The 26,433-nt window shown below is 43.4% G+C and overlaps 1 protein-coding gene across 1 annotated transcript in view; it reads right to left on the bottom strand.

Moving 5' to 3' along the window:
* Positions 1-26,433, bottom strand: part of CHCHD3 (coiled-coil-helix-coiled-coil-helix domain containing 3) — a 273,184-nt gene that overhangs the window by 2,938 nt on the left and 243,813 nt on the right. The window contains exon 7 of the mRNA XM_079786590.1: positions 11,840-11,975. Within this exon, the coding sequence (XP_079642716.1) occupies positions 11,840-11,975 (136 nt within the window). The remainder of the gene's footprint in view (positions 1-11,839; positions 11,976-26,433) is intronic.

The raw sequence follows: 26,433 nt of genomic DNA, 5'->3' as shown, positions 1-26,433 counted from the left end.
TGAACATAAGACAGCTTTCCATTTATTTGTGTCTTCTTTGGTTTCCTTCATCAATGTCTTGTAGTTTTCAGAGTAGAGATCTTTCACTTCATTGGTGAAAATAAATTTATTCCTAAGTATTTTATGATTTTGTTGTTGTTTTTTATTAATTTTTATTTTTTAAATATTTTTATTGATTTCAGAGAGGAAGGGAGAGGCAGAGAGAGCAAGAGACAAACATCAATGATAAGAGAGAATCACTGATTGGCTGCCTCCTGCACACCCCACACTGGGGATCGAGCTGAAACTTGGGCATGTGCCCTGACTGACTGGGAATTGAACCGTGACTCCTGGTTCATAGGTCGATGCTCAATCACTGAGCCAGTATTTTATTTTTTGATACTATTATAAATGTGACCAATCTCTCTTTTTTTATTCAGACTATTCACTGTTAATATGTAGAAAACATTACTGATTTTTTGTATGTTAATTTTGTATCCTGCATCTTTATTGAATTTAGCTCTAGTATGTTTTTATGACTCTTTAGAATTGTCTATATATAAATCCTAGCCAGGAAGAATTCTTAATCATCAGATTAAAACTCTATAACCAGTTGGAGCCAGGTATATAGCCTCTATTCGTAAGAATCTTAAAAAAAGGCAAGAATGATCTTTTCCCCTTTTGTTTTGAAATTACTCAGTAAGAAGAAGTTAGGTCAGGTCCAAGGTTGCCTCTAATCTGTTCATGTCTTCTTCCCACATCTCTTCTATCCAGCCCTTCACAAAGCTCCTACCAGGTAGCCACTGCACTGACTTAGGTGCTATGGGGAAACCAATATACATGCTCATGGAAAACTAAGGTGTGACACAGAGTAATTACTTGTGATTTTTAAACATATTTGCTAACTATGTGCTAAAATTATTTTATTGAATAAGTAATACACACAAACAGTATAAAATTCAAGAAGAACAAAAGAATACACAATCAAATGCAATTTTTTCCTTCTTGTTTCCTGGTTTCCTGTGTATTCTTCCAGGAAAGTGGTTTTGCCAAGGAGAGGCCAGCTCTGTACTGAGCAATCAGAAAAGGCAACTCAATGATCCTGCAGTACAGACAGAATATAGAGAAAAAGAAAAGGGGTAGGGCTGGGACAGGCCAGGCTGGGAGGCAGTGCAAAGACTTAGAGGTGGGAACAAACCTGTATGTACGGAGGCCGGAGGAAAGAGACAGGCCTGGCTAGAGGAAAGGGTGGGTGCGCAGGATATACCACAAATGTAAGAGGGGCCCAGAGTGAAGGTTATCCTGACACCCTGAGCATAATGAAGCCAACAGAGGAGAGTCTGGAGGAAGAAAGACCAGGGAGGAGGCAGATTAGAAACCAAACAAGGGTGGGGATGAGAAATAGAGCCATAAAAACACGGAACAAAAAGAGGGGGTGAGAACTAAGTTGTGGTGGATCCTCAGTGACAGGGAGATTGGTGGTGTCACCAAGAGAAACAGGGAAATCAGTGAGAGGAGACACACTGGAAATGAGGAATATGACTTAAGTTTGGGGTTTGTGTGTCTGGAATGACCTCATGGAAATGCCTAGAAGGAAGTGTAGGCTTGGGAAAAGAGGTCAAAGGTCTTTAGAGATAAAGATTTAAGGTAAAGAAAAAAAGATTGAAATAAAGGGGCAGAACAGAAAGAGTGGAAGGACAAATAAGTGTGTTGGTCACAAAAGTACAGGATGGCTCACCCTGAAGTCTCAATGATTACAGGTTTCTAAGAAGTCCATGCCCACGGGGTACAAAAGAAGAATAGATATAAAAGCAGGCAAGCTAGTGTGGAGACAACTCACATAGGAGTGGTCAGGAAAGGCAATGAAGGGAAAAAAAGAGACATACGTAATACTTTCAACAATAAAGAATTAAAAAAAAAGAGACAATGACATGGTCGAGAAGAAAGTAAATCAGAAAAGCTAGCTGCATCTAGAGAAAACAGGAAGGACTAAGCAAACCAGGTCAAATACTGTTCAGCAGAGGTCGGTGCTATGGAACCACACCTGACTGTGAGGCTCCTCTCGAGCCCACCATTCAGAGAAGCTCTGTGTTTGTTGGGAAAATTAAAAACTGAGCACCTACCATGAAGAATCAGACCGGGCAATGTCACATATCATAGCATCTCATTTGTCCTCATCCTCCCAACCCCCTTGTGGCTTGATCTGTGTGCAACTCTCTCCAACTACATGGACTGGAAACTATAAATTCTAGATACATAGACACCCTCGCCACAACATTATTTATTAATACAAAACGGAAGTCAATATAAAGCCGATCTATACTGAGCCCATCTATGGGCATTGAGTTATTAACGGAAACGATTACTCTATGAATGAAGCCGTTTTACATTTTGGGGTTATACACTCACTGCTTTCTTCAACTTGCCAATGGGAACTTTACGCTGTTGTCTGCCTGGTCAAGATGACATGGCTGTGCCTCGCTCTACAGTTTAGATCTTATGGTTATAGCGGCGGCCATGTGATAATTAAGAGAAAAATTCTGATTTGTTCTAAATTAAATCACAGCGGCTGGGAGTGAGAGAAACACAAGTGTGTTCACCACCTCACAGCTGTGGGATAGCTAATAGTGGACTGCTCACATTCCTGTGCAGGGTGGAGCTGAGAATTGACTTCCGTTGCGACCACCAGTCACCCCATCTCGCATGTGCGTGAACTTCCAGGACTGTGGCCCACAACCAACCAAAAGTAGTAAGTATCTCTTCTTCTTACGGACTGTGCACTGTTCCACTTCATCTTTTCCCGTCTGCCTTATCGGTAGTCAATGTAAATTGTCTCAAAACAAATCACACCTTTCTCCCGCAAGACCCCACACATATATAAAAGAGCCCACCGACTCCAGGACGGCGGACTTGCTTTGTCTTCTCCATCCAGCCTGCTGCTGATGGTGAGGACGTGTTACCCAGGACCCGGTCCTCTTCTGGCTAGCATCTGGCTCAATAACCCTTTCCTTTGATAAAGCCTTGGCCATGAAAGTTTTTTTTTTTTTTTTTTTTTTTATTTAACACAATGTACCGTCTTTCAACTGTTGCAAAATAATCAGCAGTGACCCCAATATAATTAAAGCAACAGTTAGTGTTATTCTAGAATCTGGGGATCTTTTTACTGTTCTTGTCCCTGCAACCCCAACCAAACACAGAGGGCAATTTTTCAGCCAATTCAGGTGGTGATAAGAATGTCAGACTCTCCTTAAGAGAGACAAGGTAGCCCCAGCTGGTGTGGAGATCAATGGGCCAGTCTGACATAAAGACACTAGAAGAACACTTCTGAACAAACAGGAGACACAGAAAAGCACTCGCATTCACAAAATACCATGATACATGCTTTAAAGTCCAGCCGGTTCACGGTGATTCTTTGAAGACATGAGGGGCAAACCTGTGTCTTCCAGGGCTGGTCTACAAACACGTTATATTGTCAAACTGCCTTCAGTTGCCACCAAGGAGGGTAGAGGTGGTACTAAACGCCTCCCTTCCGTCATAGACATTAACAAATACAATGTCAAGTAGAATTTCTAAAAAAATGAATAGGTAAAACACTCCGTGTTGTTACTCTATCACCCTCTGCAGTGAAACCTGCTAACATCCAGACCCGGGGCCTCTGGGTGAAGGGATCCCCAGCCTGGCAGGGTCTGCCAAGTAGTGGCCACCTTTATAGGCCCTCCTATAATCACTGTATGGGTTCTGTAAGCAGCTGCTGTTGGGCTGAGTTTCAACACCGCATAAATTAACATAGGAAATCCCCCAAAGAAGGGGGAGAATATCTGCAAGTTATAAAATATTGCTTCCATCATTTAAGGAATGGTTAAGACTTAATCTTAATGTATAGAAAGAAATTCCTTGCATTTGTTCATCATTCGCGTTTGGGGCCTGCAGAAACCCCTTAACTAACAGACAGCTGAGGAAATTTCCAAAGGAGGCCCGGGTTCGCATCAACGCTGCTCTTTTCCTTCTGCTTCCTGCTGCCCAGGAAGGAACACGGCAGCTCCCACGGTCAGACAGAGCAGGGCCCGGAGACCAGAGACTGTGTGCCAATTCCACTTACTAAAACGATCTTAACTGTGTTCCTCCAATAGTTCTGTCACACAGTAATCTTGTCAACTGGTTTCTGAATTACAGCGGCATGTTGGCTATTGGCTGTCACTATATAGTTAGGAGGAACTTGTGGCCACCCTGGATTGCTAAACAATCGCCACAAAGAGAATAAAATAGTTTTCTTTTTCTATAAAGGATACCATTCAGTCTCTGGCTGAGCTTCCCCAGTGTCTCGCCAACACTTCAAAAGCCCTATTAAAGCTGGGTAGGGAAGCAGGAAGGCTTCCAGGGAAAGGGTCACGGAGAATCCAAAAGGGGAACAGGTCCTGGGTGCACCCGAGTTTTACTAAGGAGGGACATGAGAATGGAGCAAGTGGTGAAGAGAGAATGAGACGATTGTGAGATAGAAGCAAAAGTGATCGATAAATTCAATTCAGGAGAAGCACAAAGCGAGCTTTGCCGGTGCGCCAAGTACTACTCCTGACACCTGAAGATCTGATTAGCTAACTCATTTTGTTTCCAATAGTGGGCTGATTCCCCCCAGCAAGGGCTGTTCTTTCTTCCTGCTTTGGAGAAAACACGAGTTAACTTTTCTATGCCTGGACCTTGTTCCACATCTTCCATGATAATGCTCTGCGTAATATTCAAATTAAGTGACAAGTAATGAACTGTTTATGCAGTTGGCTGCCACAACAGACACAACACTAACTGCAGTCCTAACCTGCAGGGTAAGCACTACAAAAGAAATGCCTATTAAGAAAGATCAAAGTCTATTACCATGGTAGTATTTCTTCTATTAAATCCTGATTTTAAAAAAGGAAAGGTCATAAAGCAACCATTACTCTCAGAAAGTGGTTTAGAAAAGGATTCCCATGACAGAAGGGGCTGGGCTAACACTTTAGTTTGGAATTTAGTTTGCTCTGATGTGGCTCCAAATTCAAAGGGCGGTGACCTTGAAGGACGTGAAATCTATTTGGACTATCCCTGTGTCACCCTGAGCACGGGCAGCCCGGCTGGACATCTGGTGGATGCCAGGAGGTGGTGCTGATAAAGAAGCCCTCGAACACAATAAAAACCTGCTCCTGCCCTAACCGGTTTGGCTCAGTGGATAGAACATCGGCCTGTGGACTGAAGGGTCCCAGGTTCGATTCTGGTCAAGGGCATTGTACCTTGGTTGCGGGCACATCCCCAGTAGGAGGTGTGCAGGAGGCAGCTGATCGATGTTTCTCTCTCATCGATGTTTCTAGCTCTCTATTCCTATCTCTTCTTCTCTGCAAAAAGCAATAAAAAATATATATTTTTAAAAACCTGCTCCTGCAGGTCTTCCCCGAAAGCCGACCTTGCAGCTTTATCTCTGTGCTCCTCGAGGGTGGGCGTCTGTGGCATCCAAAGCAAGTGCACAGGACAGGGGTCCTGGGCGCAGAGGACGAGAAGGGCGACTAAAGCAGCGGAGCCAAGTGAGGGTCCAGTCACCATGTGGGCTGGCCAGGGCGCTGGGTTACCAGGGCTGGGAGCCTCTTTCCTCCCTCCTGCCCATAAAACTGGGCGTGGCTCCTCAGCCAGGGCACCACAGTTTCAATGGCCAGGGCAGGGGAGAGGAGAACTTCTTTTTCAGGGGCTCCCGCCTTCTGTCCAAGACATCTTCTGATTTGTTCCTGAGGCTGAACCTAGGATCCATCTGATCAGACCACTGCTTAGACCAGGTCAGCAGTGACAGGCAGGGGCAGCTCCTCATCTCCCAAAAGAGAGAACAGACTGGGCACAGCCTCGAAAAGATGGTCTCCAGGGCAGTGCAGGCCAGTGGGCTCCAGCTCTGTGGACAGTCACCTGTGGAACCTGTTCAAAGTTCCAACGTCCAGGATCAGAATCAGAATTTCCAGGGACAGGGCCAGGCGTGCGCGTTTTAAATAAAATCCCCGGTGACTGAGATGCTCACCAGCATGTGAGACCCGATACTGCAGGGAAGAGTGTACTGGTCTGGCGACAGGAGTGAGCTGTTCTGCTCTGCACTCCGCCCCAGCTACACAGCACTGGGACTCCGGGCGCTGAGTTTTCCAAGTGAAAAGACGCGATCAGGTTACACGATCTGCGGTCTGTCTAGTTCCACCAGCCTGTAGTCTATCAAATCATTTGCATGTAATTTATAGTTGGTCTGAAAATGACGATAAAGTGCAGCCTGCTCTGGCACCAGGCTTTTCTTTCAAGAATTCTGATTTCTAAAGAGATAACAACCACTATGTTTTCAGGCCCTCTTCATACTCAAATAATGGGGCAGTATTTGAGCCCTGGTCTAACACAATCCAAGCTAGAGAGAGACTACACTGTCTTTAAGAAAGCTGGCACGTTCTGACGCAGGAACCTCCTCCATGTGTACCGAGCCTGAGGGCTTCGGAACCAGAGGCTAACCCGGGACTGGAGGAGCTAGCCTTGGATGAAGTAACTTCGTGTTTGGATCTCACTTATCAGGGTCTTGACTCCATGTTCCTACTACAGCTGGACGAGAGGTCAGCGGGAAACAGACAGACCCCAGAGGGGCTTCCTTCTTCAGCCAGCTGCTTGCCTGCCTACTGCCCACTTGTTGAATTCAACCTCGGCTGTGGTTCATCAACTCCTGCCTGGCCTCCATCACCTGCCTCCGGGCTCCACTTGCCTCTGTCCTCCGGGCATCTCCTGGGTCTGGCCCTTGCTTCTTGTCCTGGACTTTCTTTGGCTCTTCTGCTCTGACCTCACAATCCCTCACCACCCAGGGCACACAGAGTGAAAGCCATCGCAGTCCAGAGGGGCCTAGGGTGGCTAAGGTACTCGGCCTGCATTTCCGAATGCACTTGATTAGCCTGTAGCCTACACTCTGCCAGGCAGCGCTGAGATTCCCATATTTCACTTCACTGGCTTAGGAGAGACTTGGAAACTGTTTTCACTCCCTCCCAAGTTCATTCTGTCACCTTGCTTCCCCAGGGCTGACAGGTGTACCACTTCCCAGGAAAGGGTGCAGCTGGGGGAGGCCAGACGACAGGCAGACCGATGGGAAATGCATCTGTGCTTCCTGGGTGAGAGCTTCCGGCTGACAGCAGAATCGCAGGCTGGAGGCCCCCAGAGCAGGGATGCTGCTGGTACCCACGAGCCACATCTCCTCACATCAAAGTGCTCACCAACAGGTGTGCCTGTGCGCACTGCCTCCTGCTCTCACACGTGGACGGAGAACCGCCCTAGATACCAGAGAAAGGCCCTCACGCATCGCCTAGGCCAGTGGTCGGCAAACTCATTAGTCAACAGAGCCAAATATCAACAGTACAACGATTGAAATTTCTTTTGAGAATTTTAAGTTCAAATTTTTTAAACTTAAACTATATAGGTAGGTACATTGTTATTAACTTAATTAGGGTACTCCTTCAATCGCACTGTACGTGTGCGCCCGCACATGGTATTTTGTGGAAGAGCCACACTCAGGGGCCAAAGAGCCGCATGTGGCTCGAGAGTCGCGGTTTGCCGGCCACTGACCTAGTTCAAACACTTCATTTCCCAAGGAATCAAGTGAAGCCCAGGTCGCCATGACCAGGCTGGTGTTGGCTACAGCACTTCCCACAAACTACCCTCCAGTGAACAGAGACTGCTCCCAGGAGTCCAGCTGGCTCTGTAGGGTTCTGTCAATATCATCCGGGCTGAGACGAGAGCTGGAATGCTTACAATCACTACCTCCCCCACCCCCAGGAGCTGGATTCTGCAAGTAAATTGAGGAACAGTGAGTGGGGTGTCCCACGGAGCACAGGAATGTAGATCTGGGAGCAAGCCCTTTCCACACACACCTTTTTTATATACAGAACCTGGGCACATTTGGGCCACTAGTGGGCAATTACTATTGGCTTCCCACCTCCCCCTCCCTTCCAGTCTCCTGTAAGGTAGGTGAATGAAGACTGAATGGGAATAGGGTTTTAACGGTAAAGAACAGGTAGTTCAATCTTGGGGAGTTTTTAGAAAGCCATGAGGCTTTCATTTCAGATATGAGAAATGAAAGACAAAGAAGTCTACCAATTGATAGACTATATTTTTTAAATGTTGTATCTCATCTAGCTGGCCAGTAGCTTTTAAGTCTTTGATATAATAATTATAGCAATTTAATCTCTCTTTACCTCCGTGAAGACACATACCTATTATATTGGAAGTAGCAGTCTAATGGTCTCCTGTCAACCCATGAGGAACTGTTCAAGAATAGCTGAAAAAAGACTGATGTGAATCCGTGGATGACTAAGAAAGGAGAAAAGTAAGGCTAAGGAATATCCGGAAATCTTCCTATCATTAAAGTCTATTAGTCTCTGAACAATGCCCCAAGGACAGCAGTGAAAGCCTCATCTTATGAGTCATTTAAAAGTGGAGTGGACTTGGCTGTTGGAATTATCCCGAGGGGAAAACTCATGCACTACACCGGAAATGGACAAGGCAACCTAATGGGCTGTTGTCATGGTCAATGCTTTCTATGTTGGCGTGTCCAGCTTGCTCTTTGGATGTAACAAGGCAACATAAGAAGGGGTGGGGCCCAGGCAGGAACTGCAGTAGATGACCAAGACCAGATGTCCTGTCAGAGACTCTTCTGACAACGGGAGCGCTGGGGACAGCACTCAGACTAACTTGACAAGGAGAAAAAGGAAAAGGTGGTATCAGAGGAAGAGTATGCACAAAGTGCTGATAGAACTCCCTGTGGCCATTCTGGCGAAGATTTAAAATGGGGCCGTGAGGAACTACACCTGTGCTTGCCCTTTGCAATCCCACTCCCCCAGTGGTTACCCTCAGCCTCTAGTACAAACTACTTAATTTGATCTTCATGGTGTTTCCCTTTGATTCATGATTACTGTACGCATTTTCCCTCATTGCCTTATATCTGTATTAGTGGATGATGGATGCACCTTCATGCACCCAACTCAAAAGTCAAACACTACTTCTAAATTTTTTGTTTTAATGGCAAGGTATATTTTGGTCTAGTTGTTAAATTTACCATCATGACTTCCCTGGGTTTCAATTCTCTCAACTGTTAAAATGAAGAGAACAAAACTCTCTCTCTTTACATCTCAGGCTGTCATCAAAAACAAGCAAGAGGCCCTGGCTGGGTGGCTCAGTTGGTTGGAGCGTCATCCTGTGCACCGGTCAGGCACATGCCTGGGTGGCGGGCTTGACATCCCTGGTGGGGGCTCATTCAGGAGGCAACTGATTGATGTTTCTCTTGTAGCTCCCTCTTCCTCTCTCTCTGAAATCAGTAAAACATATCCTCGGGTAAGGATAAACAAACAAACACCAAAAAAACAAGTGAAAGAATGGATGTGAAATCACCTTGAAATCTAAAGTACTATAGAAAGAAATACAAGGTATTAATGCTTCTTGGTTCTTGCCCATTTCAGGATAAAAACGTTTTGTGGACATCTATCTTTTTAATATTACCAGTGTTATACACTCCCTAATACCTGAACGTAAGAGTGGTTAAAACAATAGGTACTGGAAAGATGTTTGCTGAAAACAGTGTTAAATCATATTTCAGGTTGGGTAGGGGGACAGGAGGGTCTCTTGGAATCGCTACTAATAATCTGATGCTTTTGTCTAATCCATTCAGTTGGTTTCAGCATGAAATATACAACTGAGAAAAAAAGAAAAAAATAAGATTTATGAATACTTTATATAAATGTAATCCTCACAACAACACTGGAGATAACATTGCCCCAAATAACATACTAGAAAAATCAAGGCCCAAGGTCAGAGAGCTAGTAAGAGACACAGCTCAGATAAAAACTCAGATCTGCCCACTTGAACTCTCAATTGCCCCACATGGCCTATCTGGTTGTGTCACAGTTAACTTTGTTTTATGCTATAGATGTATGTCAGCGATCTCATGGGGCTATGTCAGGATGATTCTACACATCAGACAGGCAGGATGGAGTCAATACCCCAGACGCCCTTGCAGCTGCCACTACAGTGATGCTACAGATCACGCTGGGGAGACAGGCACCTGCGTTAGACACCAGCCCCAAAACATCCACTTTATCACGGCCATTCCCAGCCTGGCTGCCACTTCCACCGCCATACAGCACTGATATCAGGTCAGAAAAACCCACGCGCCAATTTGCAGGTCCTACATGCTCCGTTGGTATTAATATTGAATGCCAGGTTTGTTTAAGAGCCTATCAGAAGCTGCTTTTGCAAATACAATGTACTAACAACAATATCAACATTATTTCTACTGAAGACCTTTAAAGAAAAATTCCCTGGCATACTATTAAGAGCTATACAAGTGTCACCATAAGCAAGAAATAGAAAAAAGCCTCAAGCCATCAGGCTTTTAAAGACAACATAGGTTTTTAATCATCTTGGTAACAGTAGTCCTCCCTTATCTGCAATATGTTCCAGTACTTCCAGTGGATGCACAGACCACAGGTAAACTATACTGTTTCTTCCTATACACACATACTTACCTATGAGAAAAATTTAATTTATAAATTAGACCGAGAATAACAATAACTAATAAAATTGAACAATTATAGCAATTTACTGTAATAAAAGTTAAGTGAATGTGGTCTCCCTTCTCTCTTTCTCTCAAAATATCTTATTGTACTGTGTGTACAGTGTGAATGCACTGGACAAAGGGACGATTCCCATCCCAGGAAGAATGGAGTGGGATGGCCCAAAGTTTCATCACACTACTCAGAACAATGCAATTTAAAACTTAAGAATCATTCACTTCTGGAATTTTCCATTTAATATTCTCAGGCCTCAGCTGACCTCGGGTGACTGAAACTGTGCAAGGTGAAACCGTGGCTAAGGAGGACCACTAGCATTGCTGTTATTGCCCTGTGATGCAGGTAATACCAACCCTCCCATCAGATGCAATGTTAGAAATTTATGCTAAGTGGTATTATTATAACTACAGCAAATAAGACTGCAGAAAGGCATGCTGTGTAGCTCAAACACTAGATTTAGTTGGGCTAGAAGGTCAACTCCGGGGAGTTTAGCAGCAGAAAGAACCAAGGTTTCCAACAATTTCTGTCTCAGAACAGCCTACATCCAACTGTTAAGCCAGTTAAATGATAGGCAATTATGTGACCGGCCAGAATTGATAACTGGCTTCAGAGTTCATCATGAGCTTTCTAAAGTACATAAATGAGAGAAAACACATATCCTGTGAACATCATCTTATTCTGATAATGAAGGGTCCAGAGAAGAATATAGCTCTGGTATAAAAAGTGATGGAAATGTTTCCTAAATCCTGCTCCTGGCCTCCCTTTCCCTGGCCAAGGGAGTGGACTCTACCAACTAGTAGAAGATTGAATGGTAGGTTTTTGTTTTAGTTTTTTGTTTGTTTGTTTTAAACCAGGCTCTCCACATGACTACTTGCTGCTTATACACCCGAAGCTGCTGGCCTCTAAACTTGTGTCTTTCCTCATTGCTGGCTCTGAGTATTGGCCCAGAAATAGGGAGCAATGACCTTGAAGACACAATTACTATAGAGGACAAAAGTTCCGAACGACTGGGAAAAGTATTATTGTAGTAAGAGTCTTTTCTTTTTCTTTCTTTCTGAAAGTAAGGAGTTGAGCACAAGGCGAATACAGGCTCTTCTTACAACATCTGGATGGAAGTTGATTACAGCCTAACCAACTTGTCACGGCAATTCTTGATGATGATGACTAGTTTGGTTTATAAAGCTTTTTCACACACATTAGCCCGTGACATCCTTACCACTGTCCCATGACACTGGGCACGCTTCCACTGGTGCCGGGAGTGGATGCACACCCACCTCTTTGGCCTGATTGACACAGCGCATGTACTGGCTGGCCAGCGCAGAGCAGCTGAGGGTCTGCTGGGCGTTCTGGCGGTAGCACTGGAGAATCTTGGCCTGCAGCTCCGCACAGACCGGGTGAACCTCATACCGCCTGAAAACAAAAACAGGGATCACTGAGGCAGATGGTCTTCAGTCAGAGTAAAGGTAGAGGCCAAAGAATGCATAAAACATTAAGTATGATAAATGTTTCAAACGTAGAAAACAAAATTCAAGAGAAATAATTTTCTTCAACCTTGAAAGATATACAAAGTAAACAATTTCTCTGAAATTAGTTTCATTAGCTGACATCAATCACCACAAGCCTCTCTGGTCACTAAAACCATCCCGCCAGACCAAAGCCAGGACCAGGCAAATGGCGCACATACTCTTGGGCCCAGCCAGCCGGACCAGAAGCCTGAGAGCCGTACCTTCTTTCTTCCACCCCAACACCCACCGGGTCACAAAATTCGAGACCCTACATTCTGGTTTCTTTCCCCATACACACTGTCCTCACATTTCTATCCTGGATTCTGCGACCTCCCAACTGCACTCTCTGTCTCTTAGCTTTCACCTCCAGCTCCTGCCTTCCAGAAGAAGGTTCTTCCAGAGGTTCTAATACATAAATCTGAGACAGCCTTGCTCTCTCCTGCTTTGTAAATAAAATACAAGGTCAACCAGCAGGTCTTAATTGGGTTCCTGCCGACTCTTTAGCCTTCATTCCCCAGGCATCTGCAGCATTTCCTGGTTTGGTTCTCATGTGTCCCTTCACATCTTAGCTCATGTGGCTGGCTCTTGATTTTGGGAATGCTCTGCACCCAAACTCCCATCCATACACGTGGAAAATACCTATGCATCTTTTAAGTGGAACCTTCTCTACATAGCTTTCACTCCCTCTCCCATCAGGGTAGAGTCTATCCCTCTCTATGGTGACCCCAATGACCTTGTATTAACATCTTTCAGTCTTTCACCGGGCACTTAATGCTGACTACCGTCTATGTACACTATGCGCACTACTAGCCTACATTTATTAGGATGCAAATCCCAAGAACTGTCTTATTTTCTTTGTGACCTCCGCTACTGATAAGGATACCTCTTAGAGAAGTCATGCAATTAGTTGATGAGAATACAAATAGTTGGAGAGAAAAAATAATTTTTAATTCCTGGGCTCACATTTTTCTAATTATACTTAGAAATCTCAAATTTTAGTTAGATTGCTTTCAGTGAATATGCAGTACCTAGCTTAAGTGCTTCTAACAAAGTTTATCATCTACACTTGAAAAATGATAATAAATAAATCAAATGAATTATACAAACCAAAATAAAACAGTCTTAAGATGGTAGAGGAATTTTGATTATAAGAACTAAACACACAGAAAATACATACTATTATCACTTTTAATCTAGGAATTCATATATATTTTTTCAAATTAGGTTTGCTTAATACAAAAGGTTTCCAGTCTCTCATACTAGTTCTTTTTTTTTTTTAAATTTAAATTTTGTCATTGCCACAGTAATCTTGAAATAGCATTATTTTAAATTTAATGGATTCTAAAAAACCCCTAGAGAACACAGGACTGTATCTCATCAATAAGGAAACCCCTGGGTGACGATTTGTCTCCTCATTACTTTTATCCAACACACTAAGCCAATATATATTTTGCTACAATAGAAAACTGAAATGCAAACCATGTTACTGGTCCCTGAGGGAATTTACTTCTTACTACCCTCTAGAGAAAGCAGACATACAGGGGAAAAATAATCCCACAAATTTTACATAGCTTTGCTTTTACTTTTTATTCATTCCCTCACCGCTCTGCCAAATATCTAAGAACAGAATTGAAATCCAATCCCAGGAGTTTCAATTCTCTTTAAGATTTCAAAGTTCAGATGTCTGTGGATTTTTCTGGACATGGATTTCCTTAATCCCCTGCCGTGAGCATCAGCATCTAAAAGGAGTCAGCTGTGCTTCCAAGAGCAGAGGCCCAGACTTCAGCAAGATGCACATCTGGGTAAATGCTGAATAAAATATGACTTCGAAGAGGTCAGCCAAACCTCACACACACATGACTAATGCCCATATTAGTTCCCAGGAAAGCAGGAATATAAACACATTTATACTCCTAGTGTTGAGGAACATCCTCTGCCCAACATATCTTAGCTTTAAAAGGGGAATGGGGAGAGGCGACGAGAACAACCCTGACCAGATATATAGCCCTTCCCTGTTACCTAGAGGAAAAAACTGTGAAGAATTAGCTTCCACATTCTGCACTTCATATAGAAGATGGGATTTTTGCTTTTAAAAAGATGATTCACAATGGGACTCATCTAATGCTATGAACTCCTTAGAAAGAGGTCATTTAAGTAGTATATAAGCATTTACCCTGAGTTGAGCTATTTATCATACAAGTTAAAGTCCTGAGTTATTTATCTTTTGAAATGTGTCAAAATATACTTTCACCACAAATCAATGCTACTCACTCCCAGGGCCCTTGACTTCCTATCCAGTGGTCTGGAGTGTGAGCGTGTGTGTGTGTGTGTGTGTGTGTGTGTGTGTGCGCGCGCGCGCGTGTGTTAAGATATCTGAAATTCTTATTGTATACTTTTCAACCTGCGTTGGTGAGTAGATGGCAGAAAGGGGGTAAGGAGTGGAGATCAACATAACTGTTCCCCAGTTCCTGGAGGAGACTCGGGCACATTTTTCTTGGATTAATCTATAGGGCAAAGCTCTGCCTGGTATTGATCTGCAATGCTTGTTATGCTGCCCTAATGCAACATTTTCACTTTGGGAAAATGCTAAATGAGATTACGGTCTAACATTAGAAAGCCATAAAACACAAGCCATGGCACCTTCCATTCAGGAAAAGGATTTCAAAGACATTTCCAATACGCATTATGGTAAACCTCCATACAGTCATTGTGTCAGCAATTGATTTTTATTGATGGCTTTCATTCCTGCTGATGGAAAAAGCCTCTATGAGGCAAAAATAACAAAAGGCAGAATTTCAACATACCTAAGAAGATAAATCTTCGTTGCAAGAGACATTTAAACAAATTAATTACTTTGCATGTAAATAAGATTTAGAAAGAAATAGTGAAGGACAAATGTCAAGAGAAAGATAAAATATAAATTTGAGAATTCAGCATAATAGTAAAGAAGTGAGAGACAGAGAGCTATCCCAAAACACATTTAGTAAAAAGAAATTGGTGAAATATAATCAACATTTTAAAATATATATTCATCAAAGACAATGAAGAAAAATATCCACCTTTGAGACAGCATGGAGGGACCTGGAGAGTATTATGCTAAGCAAAATAAGCCAGTCAGAGAAAGACAAGCATCACATGATCTCACTCGTATGTGGAATCTAATGCACAAAATAAACTGATGAATAAAACAGATCCAGAGACATAGAAGCATGGAATGGAACAAAATGACAGATCTCAGAGGAAGGGGAAGAGATTAACCAAAGAACTTATATGTATACTAGAGGCCCGGAGCACAAAATTTGTGCACGAAGAGGGGGTTCCCTCAGCCCAGCCTGCACCCTCTCCAATTGGGGACATCCCTCTTGAAACCTGGGACCGCTGGCTCCTAACTGCTCACCTGCCTGCCTGCCCGATCATCCCTAACTGCTTCTGCCTGCCAGCCTGATCACCCCTAACTGCCCTCACCTGCCGCCCTGGTTGCCCCCAAATGCCCTCCTCTGCTGGCCAATTTGGTTCTGATTGGTCGGTTTCTATGCCAGCATCAAAAGCTCCATATCCTAGGTAGCCACTGGCTCCCCACAGCACCCAGATTTTGTTCTGACTGGTTGGTTTCAATGCCAGTCAGTGTCAAAAGCTCCACCTGCTAGGCAGCCATTGGCTCCCTACAGCAACCAGATTTGGTTCTGATTGGTCAGTTTCTATGCCAGTCAGCCCCAGAAGCTCTGCCTCCTAGGCAGCCATTGGCTCCCCACAGCACCCACATTTGGTTCTGATTGGTTGGTGTCTATGCCAGTTAGAAGCTCCGCCTTCTAGGCAGCCATTGGTTCTTCGCAGCACCCACATTTGGTTCTGATTGGTCGGTTCCTATGCCAATCAACCTCAAAAACTCCGCCTCCTAGGCATCCATTGGTTCTTCACAGCACCCACATTTGGTTATGATTGGTCAGTTCCTATGCCAGTCAGCATCAAAGTCTCCGCCTCCTAGACAGTCATTGGTTCTTCACAGCACCCACATTTGGCTCTGATTAGTTGGTTCCTATGGCAGTCAGAATCTCCGGGCCTATCTCTGGGCCTGATCAGAAAGGCGGGGCTGAACAGCAGCCCCCACAGAGGCCAGGAGAGAAAGAAAAGCCCGGCTGCTGGCGAAGCTCAGAAAGACAGAGGAAGAGAAAGGGAGAGGCAAGTACTGATCAACAGCTGCCACTGAGGCTGGGGATCAGACCCTGCCTCTTTCTCTGGGTCTCAGCCCCCTGGGCAGTCAGTGCTGGGTCACCAGGCTGCAGTGGGGCAGTCAGTGCTGGGTCGCCACAGGAACCCAGCGCTGACTGAAGGACTTCCGGGTTGGTCAGTCTTCAGTTGTTACAACCCTGGCCTTTTATATATTAGGATATGCATAACCCATGGACACACACAATAGTGCGGTGAAGGCCATGAGGGAGGGGGGAGCAGAGAGAGGTCAATGGCAGAAAAAGGGGGACATCTGTATTTTCAACAACAAAGATAAATTTAAAAACAAAAACGAAAAAAGTCTAGGTTAGTGGTTACTTGAAATTATTGAGACTTTGGATGGATCCTTTCACATGTGATTACAATACTATTTTGTTATAGTATCTTTACTAATAATAGAGGAATATGCAAATTGTCTGGGACACCATCACAGTAACAGTAATGACCAACAGCCTGCCTGGGGTGACAAAGCCAGCAGGGAAGTTAGTGAGGGATGACCAAATGACTGAATAGCAGGTTGTGTGGGGCAACCAGGCTGGCAGGGGGGGGGGGGGGCAGTTGGGGGCAACCAGGCCGGCAGGGGTGGCAGTTAGGGGTGATCAGGCTGGCAGTTGGACATCCCCCGAGGGGTCTCGGATTGGAGAGGTTGCACGCTGGGCTGAGTGGACCCCCCCCATGCACGAATTTCATGCACCAAACCTCTAGTTAATGTAATAAAATAATGTTAATACTAATATTCCTATAAAAGGCAGCTAAGAAAATATAGCCAAGTATTTTTTCATGATGCTGACAGGTCCACTGTAGAAACTTTGGAAAAAGAATAAAGATAACACATCTAGGCTGTTTCTAATTTTTCAGTGCTTAAAATAACATGGCGATAAACATAAATTATTACTATTGTTTCTGATGATTTTTGTGCAATAGCTTCCAGTAAGATGAATTAATTGGTCAAAGAGAAATGAAAATATTGTTGTAAAATGAAGCAGAGAGCAGCAGTGTTCAGAGCCCCCCGCCTTGAGCCTCTAAACACATTTATACTCCAGTACCTGTTTAGAGCTGTTGGTTTTCGCGGCTGCCTCTCCTACTTACTGTATGTCTTTGAAACTTCTTCAATGTGGGTCTGAGTTTTATTATTTCCAACCCATCTTTTTAGTTCGACCAGTATAAATGGCTAGAATAAGGTAACTTCAGAGAAAGAAAAAATATGGAAACAGCTCTCCTCATACCATTCCCCACATAGAAAACCACATAAGTCCTCTAATTAATGACAGCAGCCATAATTCCTAAAGCTCTTTGGCACACAAAAGTCATTCACCGTAAGTGCATAAAAAAGGATCCTTCCCCTATATTTGGACCAGTAAGTACCCTGAGCTGGGGAAGGGGAGAGAGGGGACAGAGAGGAAGGAAGGGGAGGATGGATGGATGGATGGATGGATGGATGGATGGATGGATGGATATGAGAACAGCTGGCACCAAAAGGAGAATTTTGATTTTCAACAGGTTGCAACAGACAATGCATCTTTCATGGGATCTGGTGGTCTCATAAAACAATATCTACCACATTAAAAGCAGGCACACAACACAGCCATGCTGAGTTAAATCTTGAGCTCTAATGCCTATGGCACAATGCAAGACCTCTAACTGTATTCTCTACTAAAGGTTTCATTCAATGTTAAGCCCAGTGGTCAGAATTTCTGCTTTTCTTTTACAACACAAACTAAAACTACTGAGCACATTTCCAATATTTAAAAATATGTAATAACTTCCTCATTTCTCTTATCATTGCAATAAAGCTATTACAAAATGCATTATAAGGGAAGTATTTCTCAAATGTATTCTATTAAAATTGTTTCATTTTAAATTTTACCTTAAATTACAATATTCTAATATTAGTTCTCAGAATAAAATGTAAAGTCTCTTTCTAACAATGCAAGATCTGAAAAAAGACTTAATTTCAAGCTTCTCTGACATTCTTAACAACTGCTAACCATCTTGATTAATGATGTAGCTATTTGAGCTGTAATCAAATTTCTACAATTACACTTCAGAGGTCAACTATCTCCAAAAGTTTTCTTTGTTTCAATTTGTCTTTATATACACTTTGCTATAAAATCTTAAAAAATGAAAACATAAAACCAGAAGGCTTTTTTTAAACATTTATTTTCTAAAATGATGAATGCTAGCTGTGAGGCTGTGTATCATCTCAACACAAAAACACCAAGAGGCCTCTATTGTTATGAGGAGGGAACACTGGCTTTGGCTACACCTGGTCCAGCACTTAGTTCAATGAACCCATCAAGCTGATAGTAGATGGTTACTCACCATGAGTGTCATACCACTCAACCAGCAGATTCAACTTGAGTGTGGTAAAAAGAGCACCTCAGCTTCAGACAGAGTCTACAGAATTCTATCCTATACACTCAAGGCCTCAAAGAGCACTATTTGTAAAAAATATTTTTAATATTATACCATTGTTGACTCTGGGAAAAGATGTCAGAACCACAGCTCACTAATGTGGATGCAAAGGAGGTGGTGACCTCCAAGCAGGGAGGGGAAAGCACGGCCAGTCTTCCTCCAGTTTTTAGGATCCCGAGAGTAAAAGTCATTCAACCAGGAAGATCCCAAAGACAGGACTTCTGGTCGCCCACCCAAATGCAATGAACAATGCAGGCCTGTACACATAAAGGTACACTGCTCTTAGACCAAGAGGCCTCACGTACACCAGTATCTGAGCAAGAACACACTAGAATATACAGTGAATGAAAAACTTTCCCATTTTGCAACACATTTTTCTTCCTTATTCAGTAATATTGGCTACTTGGAAATAATGGGGCAGTTAGGGCAAACTTATGAGAGGAGTGTGGTAGCATGTGACCACATGGAGGCTGGTGGGGTTGGCTGGCACTGTCACTCTACAATGGGGATCCCCAGTGCCTGGCTCCTTTTCCTGAGCAGGTGACCCTTACTCTCTTCCTCACAGAGAACCCTGTAGCACCCTGCCCACCTCCCCATACCCTGGGTGGGATCCTGCTAAGTGGGCTTACCCTGCCAAGGTCTGGATGTAAAAAAATAAGGCCACCTTCTGCTGTATCTCCAGAGAACAAGGGTCCCAACCCTTTTGTTTTATAAATAATTTCTTAAAATCTGGTGACTTAGGCTAAACACAACTTAAATGTTAGTAAAATTTTTTCCCAGAAAATCTTTCCAAGTAATAATGTCTTTGACAAGAAATATTAATTCAGTTGAGAAGATATGTCTGAAGTCAGGCATCTGGTATGAGGCAGAAAAAAAAAATCAGTAAGTTGGCTGATTTCTATTTTCCACCAGACCATGGTATCTTTGGCATATTTGGGCTATGTGCTACAAGGTTTATATCTCTAAAAAGTAAGATAGCCCAACTATCTTACTTTTTAGAGATATCTTACTTTTTAGAGATATCTATCTTAGAGTGGTTGAGTGTTGACCTATGAACCAGGAGGTCATAGTTTGATTCCTGGGCATGTGTGCAGGCTCAATCCTCAGTAGAGGGTGTGTAGGAGGCAGCTGATCAATGATTTTCTCTCATCATTGATATTTCTATCCCTCTCTTCTTCTCCCTTCCTCTCTGAAATCAATCAGCATCATGTACAAGGCAGAAGTGAGATGGCAAAAAAGTGATAAATAAGAAAATGGGCAGGAAAGAAAGGGAGGCAAGGGTCAGTTAAATATCCTTTACTGAGTGCCTATTATATGCCAGGCTGTGCATGTGTGTGCGTGCATGCGTGTGCGTACACGTGCATGCATATGCATATATGTGGTTGTGCATGTACGTGTGTGTGCATGTGGAGGGCAGAGGGAGAGACAACCATCCACAAGAGCTGCTTCAATGGCATGTACCAGGCAGTGAGAAAAATACAAAATGGGGGGATTGAATCTGGATGGAGATGATTGGAAAAGGTCTTAGATGAGATGCAAAAATCGAAGCCGGGTCTTGAAGACTGGGGAGAACCTTGGCAGTTAGGGTGAGATGGAAAGGCACTCCAGACAGAAAAGTGAAAGAAAGGCAGTGGAGGAAAAGAGAAGAAAAGGTTGGAGTTAGAGGCAGTGCCATCACGAATAGACTAAAGATTCCTACGGAAATTTACATAGAGATCAGAAAGCCAAACCACATTGGACAAGGACATGTTCTACAAGCAGACGAAGGCATTCCCATCAGTGCAGCAGTAAGGAAGGCTATTCTCACAATGAAGTGGGTGGTCCCTAGAAGCTGGGATTGATTCCGGCTGACCCTCGACAAAGACTCAGGGACATCAGTCCTAGGCCTGCAGGAGAAGGAACTAAACTCTGCCAACAATCTCAATGAACCTGGAAGCAAACTCTCCCAAGAGCCTCAAACTCTCCCTAAACTGGCTGCTCCCTCGATTCCAGCATTGTGAGACCCTAAAAGCACAGCACCTGGTTAAGACCACCTGGACATGAGGCCTACAGAACCATGAGACAGGTCACATGTGCTTTTTGTGTTAAGCCACTAAAAAAAAAGAAAAGAAAATAAAGGTGTGTGCTCAGAAGTTGAGTAAATAGGGAAGGTTGTGTGAAAAAAAGGAGTTTTCAAAAGACTTTTAAGGAAAGGCTCCCGAACCAGTTTGGCTCAGTGAATAGAGCGTCGGCCTGCGGACTGAAAGGTCCCAGGTTCGATTCCGGTCAAGGGCATGTACCTTGGTTGTGGGCACATCCCCAGTAGGGGGTGTGCAGGAGGCAGCTGATCGATGTTTCTCTCTCATGGATGTTTCTAACTCTCTATCCCTCTCCCCTCCTCTCTGTAAAAAATCAATAAAATATTTAAAAAAAAAAGAAAGGCAAGAGGAGCAGAAAGCAGGGGGGTGGGCACAATACACGCAGACATGATGTGACTGAAGAGAGAGAACGGATCTATTGGTTAAAGGCGAAAGTCCACGTAAAGAATCTGAAACGTGAGGTTGGGAGTGCAGGAGGAGTGGAAGGAGACTGATTGGTGGAAAACCTCAGGAGGCAGACGAGGCATCTGGCAGTATGGGAATTCTTCTCGGTAAGAAAGGGAGCAGAGAATGGAAAAAGGATTCTCCTCTCAAAGGTATAGGCATTGGTGACAGAGAACAGACACAGGCATGGAAATGGGGCGCACAGGGGTGTCTCAGAAGGCACAGGGGACTCCTTCACAGGAGATGCTCAAGGGCGGCAAGGAACAGGCCAGAGACCCTACTATACCCCCAAGTTGTACTTCCCCTTACGGCACATGGTCAAATATAAAGTAGATGTACTTAAGGCAGCGGCATATCTGTGCACTGGCTGTAGGTCTTGTCCTCGCACTTACACTCACACCGGTGTTTGGAACGTGCAGTGTGAGCCCCCTTCTTGCTTTCCAAAATAGACATGTGCTAAAATTATTGGCTGGTTAATGGTTAATGGAAAATGGAGAAAGCTTGATGTAAAATGCATTTGAAAAACAGGAGTTTATGGATATTGGTCAACTATAATTACTTACTCTGCATATGTTCGAAGTTCAATTTAAAATCATTTAACATATATATGCTGATAATATGCATAATCTTAAAAATGAATTCTTTCTTGATAGAAAGAATTCATTTTTAAGATTACAATGAAATATGTGTGTGTGTGTGTGTGTGTGTGTGTGTGTGTTTTGTAGATCTTGAGAAATTTCTATTAGGAAGTCTGCTTTCCGCCAAGATGCCTAACCACTAACATCCATTTCTATGGGTTCTGTGGCACAAATAGAAGACTGATTGAAAACTTAAGACAACACTGAGACACTAGACATGAAGCACATGTAAACTCTACAAAAAGACAAAAATGTATACTGGGAAATAACTGAAATAATTCAACATACCTTCAAACATGTCAACCTTCAGCACAAGCTCTTCCGATTTACTATCTCAGCAACCTCGTGAGAAAATATACCCACATAAATCACAGGGCAAACCACTGGGAGTGAAATGTAACATGAGGTTTGAATAGTCTGGAAACTCTCTATCCATGAAATTCTTCTCTATTGCTCTCTCTCGACCTCTCTTAATTGTGAGTAATCCCCAAAGCCCAGGTCTTTGCCCTAATGCTCTTCTATGGTTCTTGGTGAAGTTATTCTTCCCTCTTTGGGGGGCTCTCCTATTGCTCTGGATGTGACTGAATGGGTTTTTCAGTTGCTTGCCATCAGAAAGTAGCTGTGTGATCTCAGGTTTCTTTGGACTTCAGCTCTTCATAAAATACACAGATAGTAACCCTACCCACCTGACGCCAGGCCTAGATCTGATGGTCTTCTTATATCCTTCAAAACTCTAAGAGCTCTAGACTAAACATCACCTGAATACATTCAACTTATTTGATTTCCATTTTCTTATCCAAACAAGATCCACCCCGCCCCACCACCACCACTGGCAATATAGGTAGTTCATCGTTATGCATTAAATTTTGGCCTTTTTGCTCTTACTTAATACTCTATATTCAAAAAGTTATTGAGAAAGTAGTTCTTCCTTTGAAAAGTCTTACTTTCAACTTTCCTCAGTTTCCCCATCATTACCCTAGGCTAAGCTGTCAATTCATCACAGACTATTATTATTAGCCTCCAACGATTCTCCTGCCCTCACCTCAGATGCCTCCTTTGCAAGCTCATCAACATGATCCCACTAAACACATGCCCTGTGAATGCCAACCTCTCCTAGGAGTCAGTCGGGATTCTCCACCCCCCACAACTAATGTTACTTCCAAAATACTTCTCCTATCCCTTGCCTCCTCACAAGCGTCTACTTTTGGTGCTGGGAGTAAAAGAACTCATGGAAATTTCTGCTAAACCACTCTTGACCTAGTCTGGCCTCCAAGTGGAGGACAGACAGTGATAGTTGCAAGGTTGTTTCCAAAGATAATCTAACAGGAACCAGTAGAATAGCCGAAGGGCACAACTACACACATTCCTAATGCCCACTTCCCAAGCCATGTTATAAAATTATAGAATCATGCTTTGATTTTATGTTATTTTTCACTTGTGTGCAAGGGCACTATCTACAACAGTGGTAAGTTTCCATAGGAAATAAATTAATTTCAAAGGGCTTGAATAAAAAGAGGCGTTTTTAAAAAGTGTTCAAATAACGTGACTTTGTACACAGTGCCTTGCATCTTTGAAACTCAGAGAGTATTACAAATATTAATCTCTTAATTCCCTGAAAGTCCCTGGAAATGAGAAGAAAGTCTCTTTGCATTTGGGAAATAGATATGTTTAAGGTAACTGGTAGGGGAAAGCATAACTCAGAAGGTGAGTTGCTAACTTATAATCTGCTCCATCTCTAGCTTTTAAGCACAACTAATCACACACTAACACCATTTGCCAATTTTTGGAAGACAATTACACTATGAATTCAAGTAGCTAATGTTTCCCTACTTAATACCCCATAAATAAGGGATGTACCTCCAAAGCATTATATATCTAATAACAGTGCAAGCTAGGTGGAGTGTATGATCACATTAAACTGTATGTGCGTTTCTGGAACACCCATGCAACTACTCCTTCATTTAAAAATTCTAGCATGTTCCTTTTTTGTTGTTGTTTCTGATTAACTAAATTATTCAGTACTGATACCATCAGAAGGTATTAAATTCCAATACATCATATAATTGCAACCCCTTTTGGGGTTACTTATGGATTTAAGCATTTTTCAGAGGAGGCAAGATTTAGCACATGGCCTTAACACTATAGGCTGCTGTTAAGACTTAAACTAACAAGACCAGCCATGAACTATAGAAAGCAAACTACTACACATATTCTCCAAACGATGGGCCTTATCCACGAGCGTATCGCAGAGGTGGAATCTCAGTAATTCCCACATAAAGGAAAAACCACGCATCTCTCGATTCGTGTCCTGGGCTGGATTCACCCTGCTGAGCTCCATTAGTTTCACATCTTCCAAAGGGCTCCATTTCAGCAGTGTTCATGTAAGCCACTGCACACAGCACCAATCTAAAAGCGTCTGCCTGCCTTTCCAATGTCCCTTGCTACGGCTCTCAGTTGAGTGTTTCTGGAGAAAAGGAATATAACCAGAGATACTCGAATTGTTATAAATTCGTAAGTAGACATTAAATTCCGCCAACCATGTATTTACATTTCTGTGGCAAATTCACTCTGGCCCTCTTTACAACGATTGTTTCATGCCATCTCCAACTCCTCAAAATTCTCACCCTTTTCACTCTTGGCCATTTTCATTTTTCTATTTTTCACTGAGCAAAAGAGACATCAAGAGCCTGCTCCCTGGTCTTCCCATCATAAGATCTGAATCTGCACCTTTTCTGTTGCTACTGAGAGGAACAGTGCCGCTCATAAAAAGAAAGCCATCCCTACACATGGATCCAGTTCTTTTAGATTTTACCCCATTTTATTTTTTAATTAACTTATTGTTAAAAATATTTTTATTGATTTCAGAGAAGAAGGAAGAGAGAGAGAGAGAGAGAGAGAGAGAGAGAGAGAGAGAGAGAGAGAGAGAGAAAGAGAAATAGAAACACCACTGATTGGCTGCCTCCTGCATGTCCCCCACTGGGGATCCAGTCTGCAACCTGGGCACGTGCCCTGACTGGGAATCGAACCGTGACATCCTGATTCATAAGTCGACACTCACCCACTGAGCCACACCAGCCAGGCTAAATTTTACCCCATTTTAATAAATGTAAATCAAAACAGTCACACATGATTAGTGGCTAAAATATTGTTGAAAGCACAGTTCTAGCAAATATCTTTACAACTACTGCCTCCACCTCCTTACCCTCTATTTATTCTCTTCTATCCACACCAAAGTGGCTTCCCCTCAACCATGCAATAAAATGGCTCCTTGCTAAAGTCAGACACCTCCAGGTAGCCAAATCCAGTAATTATTTTATTTTATTTTTTTGAGAGAGAGGAATCGAGAGATAGAAACATCAATGAGAGAAACATCAATCGGCTGCCTCCCGAAAGCCCCACAGTGGGAACTGGGCCCACAACCTGGAAATGTGCCCTGACTGGGAACCGAACTGTGACCTCTTGATTCCTGGGTCAATGCTCAACCACTGAGTCACACTGGCTAGGCGCCAAATCCAGCATTTTTGTTGTTGTTGTTGTTAATCCTCACCCGAGGATATTTTTCCATAGATTTTTAGAGAAAGTGGAAGGGAGAGGGGAGAGACAGAGAGAGAAACATCGATGTGTGAGAGAGATATCGATTGGTTACCTCCCAGGTTGAGCCTGCAACCAAGGTACATGGCCGTGACTGGAATTGAGCCTGGGACCCTTCAGTCTGCAGGCTGATGCTCTATCCACTGAGCCAAATCCAATAATTTTTAGTAGAACGTCTTATAGGATCATTCAGCACCCACTTGTGCAAGTGAACGAGTCCTCTTTTCTGAAAGGAGATTTCAGCCTTCAGAGATGCTGACTCTGACTCCCCCAGGTGACTCCATGTGACATGCTCTCACAGCACCTGGTAGCATGTGGCACAACTATACTTGTCGAGTTATTTGGGTGACTAGACATTTTCCCATTAGACCCTGAGGCCCAAGAGAGCAAAGCCAGTGTATGTCCAGTTTAGTGCAGTAGTCCCAGTGCCCAATACAATCTGCCAAAGTCCACAGGCCACTCAGACCTTTCCGTACGGAGGCCCTGGGCACCCTCTCAGTTCTCACTGCCACCGTGTCAGCCAGTGTGGCTGTGTGGGAGAAGGGTGACGTGTGGGGAAGAGGAGCCAAACTCTGCTGGGAGACAGATGCTAACATCCACACTGGAGTCAAGATCGTCTTTCCCAATAAAGCAGGATGGCCAGCGTTAGCTAGGTGCTAGAACAGTCACTGCTTTTCCGTTAGCCATTTGCTAGGATGGTGAACACAGGATCTGGCATCTAAAACACACCTGTCCAAACCCAGGCTCCACTCTTTACTTGCTATAGGAGCTGGAGCAACTTGCTTAGTCTCCCTAAGATGAAACTTTTCCATCGGTTCCTGCTGTTTAAGTCTGCCGTAAACATCAGTAAGGTAATGCTCATGTTCGCAGCACAATGCCTGGCCCATAGTAAGCTTTTAATAATTGCTATTATTATTATTTCAACTAATAAAACTCCAGTAGATTATTCTGGAACCTAACTGTTATCACC

The sequence above is a fragment of the Cnephaeus nilssonii genome (assembly GCF_951640355.1).
Source record: "Cnephaeus nilssonii genome assembly, chromosome: 12".
Classification (NCBI taxonomy): domain Eukaryota; kingdom Metazoa; phylum Chordata; class Mammalia; order Chiroptera; family Vespertilionidae; genus Cnephaeus; species Cnephaeus nilssonii.
Note: the sequence above shows the minus strand (reverse complement) of the source record. Positions and strands in the feature narration are given on the sequence as shown.